This window comes from Oncorhynchus gorbuscha, linkage group LG13 (assembly GCF_021184085.1).
Source record: "Oncorhynchus gorbuscha isolate QuinsamMale2020 ecotype Even-year linkage group LG13, OgorEven_v1.0, whole genome shotgun sequence".
In the NCBI taxonomy this organism is placed as follows: Eukaryota; Metazoa; Chordata; class Actinopteri; order Salmoniformes; family Salmonidae; genus Oncorhynchus; species Oncorhynchus gorbuscha.
This window is the reverse complement of record NC_060185.1, coordinates 87,052,877-87,068,648: the sequence shown is the minus strand read 5'-3', so window position 1 is coordinate 87,068,648 and position 15,772 is coordinate 87,052,877. Positions and strand designations below refer to the sequence as shown.

Here is a 15,772-nt window from a genome sequence, read left to right as displayed (position 1 = left end):
CAGGTGTAAACGGTGAACGGAAAATCAAAAAAGAAATAGTCTCACTGTGGTTACCAGATACTGTGAGAGTTAAAGGTAGTGTCTCAAATTTGATACTGGGAAGATGACTACCATCTAAGGCAAACATGGGCGTAGGCCTGTCTAACGGTCCGAAAGGAATGTTATGTTTCCGAGCCCATGCTTCGTCCATGAAACAACCCTCAGCCCCAGAGTCAATCAAAGCACTGCATGTAGCACCCGAACCGGTCCAGCGTAGATGGACCGACATAGTAGTACAAGATCTAGATGAAGGGACCTGAGTAGTAGCGCTCACCAGTAGCCCTCCGCTTACTGATGGGCTCTGGCCTCTTACTGGACATGAATTAACAAAATGTCCAGCAACTCCGCAATAGAGGCACAGGCGGTTGGTGATCCTCCGTTCCCTCTCCTTATTCGAGATGCGAATCCCTCCCAGCTGCATGGGCTCAGTCTCAAAGCCAGAGGAGGGAGATGGTTGCGATGCGGAGCAGGGAAACACCGTTGATGCGAGCTCTCTTCCACGAGCCCGGTGACGAAGATCTACCCGTCGTTCTATGCGGATGGCGAGAGCAATCAAAGAGTCCACATCTGAAGGAACCTCCCGGGAGAGAATCTCATCCTTAACCACTGCGTGGAGTCCCTCCAGAAAACGAGCGAGCAGCGCCGGCTCGTTCCACTCACTAGAGGCAGCAAGAGTGCGAAACTCAATGGAATAATCCGTTATGGACCGTTCACCTTGGCATAAGGAAGCCAGGGCCCTAGAAGCCTCCCCACCAAAAACTGAACGGTCAAAAACCCGAATCATCTCCTCTTTAAAGTTCTGGAATCTGTTAGAGCAATCAGCCCTTGCCTCCCAGATAGCTGTGCCCCATTCTCGAGCCCGGCCAGTAAGGAGTGAAATGACGTAAGCAACCCGAGCTCTCTCTCTAGAGTATGTGTGGGGTTGGAGAGAGAACACAATCTCACACTGCGTGAGAAAGGAGCGGCACTCAGTGGGCTGCCCGGAGTAGCAAGGTGGGTTATTAACCCTAGGTTCTGGAGGCTCGGCAGGCCAGGGAGTAACAGGTGGCACGAGACGTAGACTCTGGAACTGTCCAGAGAGGTCGGAAACCTGAGCGGCCAGGTTCTCCACGGCATGGCGAGCAGCAGACAATTCCTGCTCGTGTCTGCCGAGCATGGCTCCTTGGATCTCGACGGCAGTGTAACGAGCGTCTGAAGTCGCTGGGTCCATTCCTTGGTCGGTTCCTTCTGTCATGCAGGTGAAAGAGGACCCAAAAGCGACTTAACAGAAACAGAGTTTATTAAAGTCCAAAACGGAATAACAGAAATCCTCTAGACTTGTAGAGGGGAAACAACTGGAGAAGCGGCCACAGACTGCAGGTCGCTTCGGGTAGGCGCAGGCCGTAGTCGACTGAAACACCTGCTCACACGCAGCATCTGATGAAGGCACAAAACACGACAGGACAGGGTGATACACAATCACGGCAAAAACACGACAGGACAGGGCGAAACGCAATCACAGCATGGTGAATACAATACAAGGAACCGACGGGACAGGAACGGATCACAAAGGAATAAATAGGGACTCTAATCAGGGGAAAGGATCGGGAACAGGTGTGGGAAGACTAAATGATGATTAGGGGAATAGGAACAGCTGGGAGCAGGAACGGAACGACAGAGAGAAGAGAGAGCGAGAGAGTGAGAGAGGGAGGGGGAGAGAGAGGGATAGAAGGAGGGAAAGAACCAAACAAGACCAGCAGAGGGAAACGAATAGCATGGGGAGCACAGGGACAAGACATGACAATAAATGACAAACATGACATAAGAGTGTCTGCTAAATGACACCTTACTGTAAGTCTCTCGGGATAAGAGTGTCTGCTAAATGACACCTTACTGTAAGTCTCTCGGGATAAGAGTGTCTGCAAAATGACTCAAATGTAAGTATTGAAACATCATGTTGTATCACTACTGAATCAAGAGTTGTGAAACACCTTGCCAGAAACAGGAAGCATTGTCAAACAGTTTGAAAACATTATGGTGTTTTGAGTCCTGCAGAATTAGATCCCTTCTTCTGGATTTTCCAAATGCTTTAAATGGGATTCCCTCCTCTTATTGTTTATTCCCTTTTCTTATTGTTTATTCCCTGTTCTTATTGTTTATTCCCTCCTCTTATTGTTTATTCCCTGTTCTTATTGTTTATTCCCTCCTCTTATTGTTTATTCCCTCCTCTTATTGTTTATTCCCTCCTCTTATTGTTTATTCCCTCCTCTTATTGTTTATTCCCTGTTCTTATTGTTTATTCCCTGTTCTTATTGTTTATTCCCTCCTCTTATTGTTTATTCCCTGTTCTTATTGTTTATTCCCTCCTCTTATTGTTTATTCCCTGTTCTTATTGTTTATTCCCTCCTCTTATTGTTTATTCCCTCCTCTTATTGTTTATTCCCTCCTCTTATTGTTTATTCCCTGCTCTTATTGTTTATTCCCTGTTCTTATTGTTTATTCCCTCCTCTTATTGTTTATTCCCTCCTCTTATTGTTTATTCCCTGCTCTTATTGTTTATTCCCTCCTCTTATTGTTTATTCCCTGTTCTTATTGTTTATTCCCTGCTCTTATTGTTTATTCCCTGTTCTTATTGTTTATTCCCTGCTCTTATTGTTTATTCCCTCCTCTTATTGTTTATTCCCTCCTCTTATATGGTGTGTTGATAAACTCAAGCCAGCAGTATTAACTAAAAAGCAGGCCCTAATTTGCATTTAAAAAACGAACGCAAAACTACATCTAGCAAAAAGAAAACTGATCAATGAATGCTTGCCTTGGACTATTAGCATAGCAGCCATTAGCGGCTGAAATTCTACACAAAACCAGTGGTGGAATAAGTAGCTAATTGTCATACTTGTGTAAAAGTATAGATACTGTGACAATACAGAGGCGGATGCAAGATGCAAGCAACGATGGTTTAATGAATACAGTTTACAGCAGCAACAGGACAGACAGACTGTACTCAGACGGAATCCGACCCAGGGACTAGGGCGCATTTTCCGATGATAGCGTGCTGAGAAATCCAGGGGAGTGTGTCCGGATGGGAAGGAAGGAGCACAGCAGATAATCCACACAAGGGCGGCGAGAGATGAGCACGGACACACGACACAACCACAGGGAAGTAACAACACAACCACAGGGAAGTAACAACAATCTGACAACAAGAAACACTGGATACAGAACATATAAAGGGAAGATAAGTGGTTCCAGCTGGCGCAGACAATCAAGCCGAGATTGGGAACCACGCCCACACAAACACGAGAGAGAGAGAGAGAGAGAGAGAGAGAGAGAGAGAGAGAGAGAGAGAGAGAGAGAGAGAGAGAGAGAGAGAGAGAGAGAGAGAGAGTTTTAAATATATCTATAAGTATTTGGTTCTAAAATATACTTAAGTATCAAAAGTAGAAGTAAAAGTATAAATCATTTCAAATTCCTTATATTAAGCAAAGCGGACGGCACCACGTTCTTGTTTTATTTACGGATAGCCAGGGGACAAGTCCAACACACACATTATTTACAAAAGAGCATTTGTGTTTAGTGAGTCCGCCAAGCCAGAGGCAGTAGGGATGACTACATCTTCTCCTGATAAGTGCATGAATTTGACAATTTTCTTGTTCGGCTAAGCATTCAAAATGTCTTGAGTACTTTGGGTTTTCAGGGACAGCGTATGGAGTAAAAAGCACAATATTTTCTTTAGGAATGTAGTGAAGTAAAAGTAAACGTTGTCAAAAATATATATAGTAAAGTAAAGTACAGATACACCAAAATCAACTCAAGTAGTACTTTAAAGTAATTTACACCACTGCAAAAAAACACATGTTCTTGTTAAGTGAATTCCTTTTCTGTCTCACCTGTCTGAGTTCATGAAGGACCAATATAGAGGGGAGGCGCCCACAAACGCTCCTGTTTTTACACTTGACCACAGAGTGATCTATAGGGCAGTCAGCCACAAACGCTCCTGTTTTTACACTTGACCACAGAGTGATCTATAGGGCAGTCAGCCACAAACGCTCCTGTTTTTACACTTGACCACAGAGTGATCTATAGGGCAGTCAGCCACAAACGCTCCTGTTTTTACACTTGACCACAGAGTGATCTATAGGGCAGTCAGCCACAAACGCTCCTGTTTTTACACTTGACCACAGAGTGATCTATAGGGCAGTCAGCCACAAACGCTCCTGTTTTTACACTTGACCACAGAGTGATCTATAGGGCAGTCAGCCACAAACGCTCCTGTTTTTACACTTGACCACAGAGTGATCTATAGGGCAGTCAGCCACAAACGCTCCTGTTTTTACACTTGACCACAGAGTGATCTATAGGGCAGTCAGCCACAAACGCTCCTGTTTTTACACTTGACCACAGAGTGATCTATAGGGCAGTCAGCCACAAACGCTCACTGTTTTTACACTTGACCACAGAGTGATCTATAGGGCAGTCAGCCACAAACGCTCCTGTTTTTACACTTGACCACAGAGTGATCTATAGGGCAGTCAGCCACAAACGCTCCTGTTTTTACACTTGACCACAGAGTGATCTATAGGGCAGTCAGCCACAAACGCTCCTGTTTTTATACTTGACCACAGAGTGATCTATAGGGCAGTCAGCCACAAACGCTCCTGTTTTTACACTTGACCACAGAGTGATCTATAGGGCAGTCAGCCACAAACGCTCCTGTTTTTACACTTGACCACAGAGTGATCTATAGGGCAGTCAGCCACAAACGCCCAGTACGGCAGCACCATTTTTAAAGTTCACTTCTGGTATTTAATCTAAACGGTTGTCTTCAGACAAATGGGATTCACAAGTTCTGCACGTAGAGATATGGTTGAGTGTGTAACATTCCAAACTAATTTGCTATCTTAATGTCCCACAAGTCAGGGGTTTAAATTTCAGCTTGTCCCACTTTCACTCCTTCTCTGTGTCCTCATGTTTCTAATCCGTGTAAATATAGCATTGAAGATATAATGGTGGAATTCCACACAGAAAAAGCTGGAATTCCTATTCAGACTTGAGACCAGTTGACTTAACATGGATTTATGTCAAAGAATGTTCATACTTTATTGACTCAAGTCTATGTTAAGTCTGTATATCTCAAGTCTAAATAGGGCACCATGTGCTCAGTGTAACAAGAGTGGTTCAACAAAACAGTTAAGACTGAAGACTGGCTGACCCAGGTACAAATCCATGTTGTCACACACACAACAGCTTTATGCTGTACGTGTTGTCTCTGCTATAAATTGGACATTTGTCTCTGCTATTAGTTGGACATGTTGTCTCTACTATTAGTTGGGACATTTGTCTCTGCTATTAGTTGGAACATGTTGTCTCTGCTATTAGTTGGACATGTTGTCTCTGCTATTAGTTGGGACATGTTGTCTCTGCTATTAGTTGGGACATATTGTCTCTGCTATAAGTTGGACATGTTGTCTCTGCTATTAGTTGGGACATATTGTCTCTGCTATAAGTTGGACATGTTGTCTCTACTATTAGTTGGGACATGTTGTCTCTGCTATTCGTTGGACATGTTGTCTCTGCTATTAGTTGGGACATTTGTCTCTGCTATTCGTTGGAACATGTTGTCTCTGCTATTAGTTGGACATGTTGTCTCTGCTATTAGTTGGACATGTTGTCTCTGCTATTAGTTGGGACATGTTGTCTCTGCTATTAGTTGGGACATTTGTCTCTGCTATTAGTTGGAACATGTTGTCTCTGCTATTAGTTGGACATGTTGTCTCTGCTATTAGTTGGGACATGTTGTCTCTGCTATTAGTTGGGACATATTGTCTCTGCTATAAGTTGGACATGTTGTCTCTGCTATTAGTTGGGACATATTGTCTCTGCTATAAGTTGGACATGTTGTCTCTACTATTAGTGGGGGCATGTTGTCTCTGCTATTAGTTGGACATATTGTCTCTGCTATTAGTTGGACATATTGTCTCTGCTATTAGTTGGACATGTTGTCTCTGCTATTAGTTGGACATGTTGTCTCTACTATTAGTTGGACATATTGTCTCTGCTATTAGTTGGACATATTGTCTCTGCTATTAGTTGGGACATGTTGTCTCTGCTATTAGTTGGACATGTTGTCTCTGCTATTAGTTGGGACATGTTGTCTCTGCTATTAGTTGGGACATGTTGTCTCTGCTATTAGTTGGGACATGTTGTCTCTGCTATTAGTTGGGACATGTTGTCTCTGCTATTAGTTGGGACATATTGTCTCTGCTATAAGTTGGACATATTGTCTCTGCTATTAGTTGGACATATTGTCTCTGCTATTAGTTGGAACATGTTGTCTCTGCTATAAGTTGGACATGTTGTCTCTGCTATTAGTTGGGACATATTGTCTCTACTATTAGTTGGAACATGTTGTCTCTGCTATTAGTTGGACATGTTGTCTCTGCTATAAGTTGGACATGTTGTCTCTGCTATTAGTTGGAACATGTTGTCTCTGCTATTAGTTGGGACATGTTGTCTCTGCTATTAGTTGGGACATGTTGTCTCTGCTATTAGTTGGGACATGTTGTCTCTGCTATTAGTTGGAACATGTTGTCTCTGCTATTAGTTGGACATATTGTCTCTGCAATTAGTTGGACATATTGTCTCTGCTATTAGTTGGAACATGTTGTCTCTGCTATAAGTTGGACATGTTGTCTCTGCTATTAGTTGGAACATGTTGTCTCTGCTATTAGTTGGGACATGTTGTCTCTGCTATTAGTTGGGACATGTTGTCTCTGCTATTAGTTGGGACATATTGTCTCTGCTTTAAGTTGGACATGTTGTCTCTGCTATTAGTTGGGACATGTTGTCTCTGCTATTATTTCGAACATGTTGTATCTGCTATTAGTTGGGACATGTTGTCTCTGCTATTAGTTGGGACATGTTGTCTCTGCTATTAGTTGGGACATGTTGTCTCTGCTATTATTTGGGACATGTTGTCTCTGCTATTAGTTCGAACATGTTGTCTCTGCTATAAGTTGGGACATGTTGTCTCTGCTATTAGTTGGGACATGTTGTCTCTGCTATTAGTTGGGACATGTTGTCTCTGCTATTAGTTGGGACATGTTGTCTCTGCTATTAGTTGGACATGTCTCTGCTATAAGTTGGGACATGTTACTCTGCTATTAGTTGGAACATGTTGTCTCTGCTATAAGTTGGGACATGTCTCTGCTATTAGTTGGGACATGTTGTCTCTGCTATTAGTTGGACATGTCTCTGCTATTAGTTGGACATGTCTCTGCTATTAGTTGGAACATGTTGTCTCTGCTATTAGTTGGACATGTTGTCTCTGCTATTAGTTGGACATGTTGTCTCTGCTATTAGTTGGAACATGTTGTCTCTGCTATTAGTTGGACATGTTGTCTCTGCTATTAGTTGGACATGTCTCTGCTATTAGTTGGACATGTCTCTGCTATTAGTTGGGACATGTTGTCTCTGCTATTAGTTGGAACATGTTGTCTCTGCTATTAGTTGGACATGTTGTCTCTGCTATTAGTTGGACATGTCTCTGCTATTAGTTGGACATGTCTCTGCTATTAGTTGGAACATGTTGTCTCTGCTATTAGTTGGACATGTTGTCTCTGCTATTAGTTGGACATGTCTCTGCTATTAGTTGGACATGTCTCTGCTATTAGTTGGGACATGTTGTCTCTGCTATTAGTTGGACATGTCTCTGCTATTAGTTGGACATGTCTCTGCTATTAGTTGGAACATGTTGTCTCTGCTATTAGTTGGACATGTTGTCTCTGCTATTAGTTGGACATGTCTCTGCTATTAGTTGGAACATGTTGTCTCTGCTATAAGTTGGGACATGTTGTCTCTGCTATTAGTTGGACATGTCTCTGCTATTAGTTGGAACATGTTGTCTCTGCTATAAGTTGGGACATGTTGTCTCTGCTATTAGTTGGGACATATTGTCTCTACTATTAGTTGGAACATGTTGTCTCTGCTATTAGTTGGGCATGTTGTCTCTGCTATAAGTTGGACATGTTGTCTCTGCTATTAGTTGGAACATGTTGTCTCTGCTATTAGTTGGGACATGTTGTCTGCTATTAGTTGGGACATGTTGTCTCTGCTATTAGTTGGGACATGTTGTCTCTGCTATTAGTTGGAACATGTTGTCTCTGCTATTAGTTGGAACATGTCGTCTCTGCTATTAGTTGGGACATGTTGTCTCTGCTATTAGTTGGACATATTGTCTCTGCTATTAGTTGGACATATTGTCTCTGCTATTAGTTGGAACATGTTGTCTCTGCTATAAGTTGGACATGTTGTCTCTGCTATTAGTTGGACATGTTGTCTCTGCTATTAGTTGGGACATGTTGTCTCTACTATTAGTTGGAACATGTTGTCTCTGCTATTAGTTGGGACATGTTGTCTCTGCTATTAGTTGGGACATGTTGTCTCTGCTATTAGTTGGGACATGTTGTCTCTGCTATTAGTTGGGACATGTTGTCTCTGCTATTAGTTGGGACATGTTGTCTCTGCTATTAGTTGGGACATGTTCTCTCTGCTATTAGTTGGGACATATTGTCGCTGCTATTAGTTGGAACATGTTGTCTCTGCTATTAGTTGGGACATATTGTCTCTGCTATAAGTTGGACATGTTGTCTCTGCTATTAGTTGGGACATGTTGTCTCTGCTATAAGTTGGACATGTGGTCTCTGCTATTAGTTGGGACATATTGTCTCTGCTTTAAGTTGGACATGTTGTCTCTGCTATTAGTTGGGACATGTTGTCTCTGCTATTAGTTGGGACATATTGTCTCTGCTATAAGTTGGACATGTTGTCTCTGCTATTAGTTGGGACATGTTGTCTCTGCTATAAGTTGGACATGTTGTCTCTGCTATTAGTTGGGACATGTTGTCTCTGCTATAAGTTGGACATGTTGTCTCTGCTATTAGTTGGGACATGTTGTCTCTGCTATTAGTTGGGACATGTTGTCTCTGCTATTAGTTGGGACATATTGTCGCTGCTATTAGTTGGAACATGTTGTCTCTGCTATTAGTTGGGACATATTGTCTCTGCTATAAGTTGGACATGTTGTCTCTGCTATTAGTTGGGACATGTTGTCTCTGCTATAAGTTGGACATGTTGTCTCTGCTATTAGTTGGGACATGTTGTCTCTGCTATTAGTTGGGACATATTGTCTCTGCTTTAAGTTGGACATGTTGTCTCTGCTATTAGTTGGGACATGTTGTCTCTGCTATTAGTTCGAACATGTTGTATCTGCTATTAGTTGGGACATGTTGTCTCTGCTATTAGTTGGGACATGTTGTCTCTGCTATTAGTTGGGACATGTTGTCTCTGCTATTAGTTGGGACATGTTGTCTCTGCTATTAGTTCGAACATGTTGTCTCTGCTATAAGTTGGGACATGTTGTCTCTGCTATTAGTTGGGACATGTTGTCTCTGCTATTAGTTGGGACATGTTGTCTCTGCTATTAGTTGGGACATGTTGTCTCTGCTATTAGTTGGACATGTCTCTGCTATAAGTTGGGACATGTTACTCTGCTATTAGTTGGAACATGTTGTCTCTGCTATAAGTTGGGACATGTCTCTGCTATTAGTTGGGACATGTTGTCTCTGCTATTAGTTGGACATGTCTCTGCTATTAGTTGGACATGTCTCTGCTATTAGTTGGAACATGTTGTCTCTGCTATTAGTTGGACATGTTGTCTCTGCTATTAGTTGGACATGTCTCTGCTATTAGTTGGAACATGTTGTCTCTGCTATTAGTTGGACATGTTGTCTCTGCTATTAGTTGGACATGTCTCTGCTATTAGTTGGACATGTCTCTGCTATTAGTTGGGACATGTTGTCTCTGCTATTAGTTGGAACATGTTGTCTCTGCTATTAGTTGGACATGTTGTCTCTGCTATTAGTTGGACATGTCTCTGCTATTAGTTGGACATGTCTCTGCTATTAGTTGGAACATGTTGTCTCTGCTATTAGTTGGACATGTTGTCTCTGCTATTAGTTGGACATGTCTCTGCTATTAGTTGGACATGTCTCTGCTATTAGTTGGGACATGTTGTCTCTGCTATTAGTTGGACATGTCTCTGCTATTAGTTGGACATGTCTCTGCTATTAGTTGGAACATGTTGTCTCTGCTATTAGTTGGACATGTTGTCTCTGCTATTAGTTGGACATGTCTCTGCTATTAGTTGGAACATGTTGTCTCTGCTATAAGTTGGGACATGTTGTCTCTGCTATTAGTTGGACATGTCTCTGCTATTAGTTGGAACATGTTGTCTCTGCTATAAGTTGGGACATGTTGTCTCTGCTATTAGTTGGGACATATTGTCTCTACTATTAGTTGGAACATGTTGTCTCTGCTATTAGTTGGGCATGTTGTCTCTGCTATAAGTTGGACATGTTGTCTCTGCTATTAGTTGGAACATGTTGTCTCTGCTATTAGTTGGGACATGTTGTCTCTGCTATTAGTTGGGACATGTTGTCTCTGCTATTAGTTGGAACATGTTGTCTCTGCTATTAGTTGGAACATGTTGTCTCTGCTATTAGTTGGGACATGTTGTCTCTGCTATTAGTTGGACATATTGTCTCTGCTATTAGTTGGACATATTGTCTCTGCTATTAGTTGGAACATGTTGTCTCTGCTATAAGTTGGACATGTTGTCTCTGCTATTAGTTGGACATGTTGTCTCTGCTATTAGTTGGGACATGTTGTCTCTACTATTAGTTGGAACATGTTGTCTCTGCTATTAGTTGGGACATGTTGTCTCTGCTATTAGTTGGGACATGTTGTCTCTGCTATTAGTTGGGACATGTTGTCTCTGCTATTAGTTGGGACATGTTGTCTCTGCTATTAGTTGGGATATGTTGTCTCTGCTATTAGTTGGGACATGTTGTCTCTGCTATTAGTTGGGACATATTGTCGCTGCTATTAGTTGGAACATGTTGTCTCTGCTATTAGTTGGGACATATTGTCTCTGCTATAAGTTGGACATGTTGTCTCTGCTATTAGTTGGGACATGTTGTCTCTGCTATAAGTTGGACATGTGGTCTCTGCTATTAGTTGGGACATATTGTCTCTGCTTTAAGTTGGACATGTTGTCTCTGCTATTAGTTGGGACATGTTGTCTCTGCTATTAGTTGGGACATATTGTCTCTGCTTTAAGTTGGACATGTTGTCTCTGCTATTAGTTGGGACATGTTGTCTCTGCTATTAGTTCGAACATGTTGTCTCTGCTATTAGTTGGGACATGTTGTCTCTGCTATTAGTTGGGACATGTTGTCTCTGCTATTAGTTGGGACATGTTGTCTCTGCTATTAGTTGGGACATGTTACTCTGCTATTAGTTGGGACATATTGTCGCTGCTATTAGTTGGGACATGTTGTCTCTGCTATTAGTTGGGACATGTTGTCTCTGCTATTAGTTGGAACATGTTGTCTCTGCTATTAGTTGGAACATGTTGTCTCTGCTATTAGTTGGACATGTCTCTGCTATAAGTTGGGACATGTTACTCTGCTATTAGTTGGAACATGTTGTCTCTGCTATAAGTTGGGACATGTCTCTGCTATTAGTTGGGACATGTTGTCTCTGCTATTAGTTGGACATGTCTCTGCTATTAGTTGGAACATGTTGTCTCTGCTATTAGTTGGAACATGTTGTCTCTGCTATTAGTTGGACATGTTGTCTCTGCTATTAGTTGGACATGTCTCTGCTATTAGTTGGAACATGTTGTCTCTGCTATTAGTTGGAACATGTTGTCTCTGCTATTAGTTGGACATGTTGTCTCTGCTATTAGTTGGACATGTCTCTGCTATTAGTTGGACATGTCTCTGCTATTAGTTGGACATGTCTCTGCTATTAGTTGGAACATGTTGTCTCTGCTATAAGTTGGGACATGTTGTCTCTGCTATTAGTTGGACATGTCTCTGCTATTAGTTGGAACATGTTGTCTCTGCTATAAGTTGGGACATGTTGTCTCTGCTATTAGTTGGACATATTGTCTCTGCTATTAGTTGGACATATTGTCTCTGCTATTAGTTGGACATATTGTCTCTGCTTCGTACATGTTACATAACCCTAAACATTTTGAATGTAACATAATTTATACTCTCACAATGAGCCTGGCAACTGTTGTAGTAATGAGTAGTAATAGTGAGTGCTATGTAATGAGTGGTAGTAATGAGTAGTAATAGTGAGTGCTATGTAATGAGTGGTAGTAATGAGTAGTAATAGTGAGTGCTATGTAATGAGTGGTAGTAATGAGTAGTAATAGTGAGTGCTATGTAATGAGTGGTAGTAATGAGTAGTAATAGTGAGTGCTATGTAATGAGTGGTAGTAATGAGTAGTAATAGTGAGTGCTATGTAACGAGTGGTAGTAATGAGTAGTAATAGTGAGTGCTATGTAATGAGTGGTAGTAATGAGTAGTAATAGTGAGTGCTATGTAACGAGTGGTAGTAATGAGTAGTAATAGTGAGTGCTATGTAATGAGTGGTAGTAATGAGTAGTAATAGTGAGTGCTATGTAACGAGTGGTAGTAATGAGTAGTAATAGTGAGTGCTATGTAATGAGTGGTAGTAATGAGTAGTAATAGTGAGTGCTATGTAACGAGTGGTAGTAATGAGTAGTAATAGTGAGTGCTATGTAATGAGTGGTAGTAATGAGTGCTATCCTAGGGAAAGTAGTTGGACAAATATGACAGCTCGGTCTATTAATCTCAATACATTTATAAAATGTGTCACTTGAAATGAATGTTTCAAAATATTATTGTAATTTGATGCTGACTTTTACAGTTTCTGAAACCCCAGAAAGGTGTTTTCACAACTCTCTGTTAAAATCACCCGTATTACCAGAGTGTACCTTGAGATTCATTGAAATGTCTGCCACAGTAGTGTTTCAGAGTACATTCATTCTGTTCTAAAACACATTCTACTGTATCTATCAAAACACATTGTAACGTTCGTCGTCTTCCTCTGATGAAGAGTAAGAGAGGTCGGAAAAATTTGCAGAGTGGTATGTGTCCATTTTAATATGAAAAAACACTACAACATACAAAATAACAACATGAAACAAACTAAAGAGTCCCGTGTGGCACAAACACGGAAAATAACCACCCACAAATCACAACAGACAACAGGCTACCTAAATATGGTTCTCAATCAGGGACAACGATAAACAGCTGCCTCTGATTGAGAACCATACCAGGCCAAACACAGAAATCCCAAAACATAGAAAAAGGAACATAGACAACCCACTCAACTCACGCCCTGACCAGTACTAAAACAAATACATAATAAAAGAACTAAGGACAGAACGTGACACACATTGGGTTCACATTCAAACAGATCTTAGTTTAGGTGAGCTACTTCTCATGGTTTCAGTAGACAATCAGGTGTTCAAATCAAATTATATTGGTCACATACACATATTTAGCAGATGTTATTGCGGGTGTAGCAAAATGCTTGTGTTCCTAGCTCCAACAGCACACTAGTATGTTTTGAGGCTTTCTATTTGAACAGAAACAGGCATTATAAACCCAACTCAAATGTCCTCCTTTCCACTTCTCTCTCTGTCATCCATTTTTTGTTCATGTTAAAGTGAAGAAAAGGAGGATGAGGATGGTACTTCTCTAGAAACTACACTGGTCCACGTCTGTGTCCCAAATGGCAACCTATATCCCTCTGTAGTGCACTACGTTTCACCACAGCCTTATGGGCCTTGGTCAAAAGAAGTGCACTTCATAGGGAATAAGGTACCACTTGGGATGAAACCCTGTGTCCTGATTGAATGGGAGTGATTATTGTGTGTCAGACAGCTGTAAACAGCCTGAAGGCGTGTCGGGTCAGAACCTCTTAAAGGAGAAACAGCACTGTTTCCAGACACTGACAGACACATTACAGATAAATCTAACAGAGCAGAATGAGTCCCAAATGGAACCCTATTCCCTATTTAGTTCACTACTTTTGACCAGAGCCCAATATGGTCAAAATTCCTATCAGAAGCTCTATCAGAAGCCCTATCAAAAATCCTATCAGAAGCCCTATCAAAAATCCAATCAGAAGTCCTATCAGAAGCCCTATCAAAAATCCAATCAGAAGTCCTATCAGAAGCCCTATCAAAAATCCAATCAGAAGTCCTATCAGAAGCCCTATCAAAAATCCAATCAGAAGTCCTATCAGAAGCCCTATCAGAAGCCCTATCAAAAATCCAATCAGAAGTCCTATCAGAAGCCCTATCAGAAGCCCTATCAAAAATCCAATCAGAAGTCCTATCAGAAGCCCTATCAAAAATCCTATCAGAAGAGCCAAACATGTGGAAATGACATGGGCAACAGTCTAACAGAGAATATATATCAATATCTTCATTATCATATCACAGACTGGATCATACTGGTTATATTAATGGAATAAATCAGTCATCTGATTCTAATGTAGCCTACTGTACCAGTCAAAAGTAGAATAATAGTGAAGATATCAAAATTATAAAATAACACAGGGAATCATGTAGTAATAAAAAAAAGTGAGATTATTCAAAGTAGCCACAGGAAATAAGGAAACTGTATGGCTGTGGGGTAAGTGTGTATGAAATGGATGTCAGTGAGGTACAGGAGTAACATGAGACAGACAGGGGGCTCTAAGTTTAGCCTAACCGCCTAGTACAACACACGCCTGTGTGGCTGAACTACTGTTGGGAGATTCCCTCACTGTAGTAGAGTGGCTAACACAGAAAAACACACACACTTCTCTACTGCATATCATAGTCTAACGATCACACATTATCCATTGATCTCTTTTATTGCCTCTGTCCTCAGAGGGGAATGATATATATATATATATATGAGAGAGAGAGAGAGAGAGAGAGAGAGAGAGAGAGAGAGAGAGAGAGAGAGAGAGAGAGAGAGAGAGAGAGAGAGAGAGCGAGAGAGAGAGAGAGAGCGAGAGAGAGCGAGAGAGAGACTGATACATCATGCCGATACAGCTAATTTAATTTAATTGAGAGAGAGTGCGAGAGAGAGAGAGAGGGAGAGAGAGAGAGAGAGAGAGAGAGAGAGAGAGAGAGAGAGAGAGAGAGAGAGAGAGAGAGAGAGAGAGAGAGAGAGAGAGAGAGAGAGAGAGAGAGAGAGAGAGAGAGAGAGAGAGAGAGAGAGAGAGAGAGAGAGAGAGGGAGAGTAGCACTAACACACACAGCATAAGTTCCAGACAAAATGGGACTCAAACATACTCAATGAATACAGACAGTTAGAGAGAAGAGAGTGTGTCTCACCTCTGTCCTGCTGTCTGTTCTCTCCTGTCACTTCATTCGTCATGAGGGTGGAAGAGGTACAGTAGTCCAGTCCAGTAGTCCCAGTGTGTCCTGCTGTCTGTTTACCCCCAGTTACTCCCCTCCACCAGGCTAAAGCCCAGTCATTCTGCTCCTGTCCCTGTTCCTGGGTTTTGAAAGAGCAACAGACAGTAATGAATACAGCCGTGAGAGTGTCTGACAGTGTGTGAGAAGAGAGTGTCTGACAGTGTGTGAGAAGAGAGTGTCTGTATGTCAGGGGCAGCATAACTCCGACAACTGAGGAAGTACTGAAACTCCTCCCCCTCCACTAACTTCTATGGGACAGGGTTTCCACTAGATAGCAACCATTAAGTCAGATTCCACAGTCACAAAGTTTAAAAAAAGCCCCAAAAATACATGTAAAAAAGAGATATTGTAGATATGGGCAGAGTTCAGCCATCACTCTAACATTGTGGCTGAGTTGA

At 41.7% G+C, this 15,772-nt stretch overlaps 1 protein-coding gene across 1 annotated transcript in view; it reads right to left on the bottom strand.

Moving 5' to 3' along the window:
• LOC123992384 (SH3 domain and tetratricopeptide repeat-containing protein 2-like) overlaps nt 1-15,544 on the bottom strand; it is a 145,210-nt gene extending 129,666 nt beyond the window's left edge. Inside the window, exon 1 of the mRNA XM_046293526.1 lies at nt 15,291-15,544. Coding sequence (XP_046149482.1) covers nt 15,291-15,333 — 43 coding nt within the window. The 5' untranslated portion in view covers nt 15,334-15,544. The remainder of the gene's footprint in view (nt 1-15,290) is intronic.
• Nucleotides 15,545-15,772: the final 228 nt, after the last annotated feature.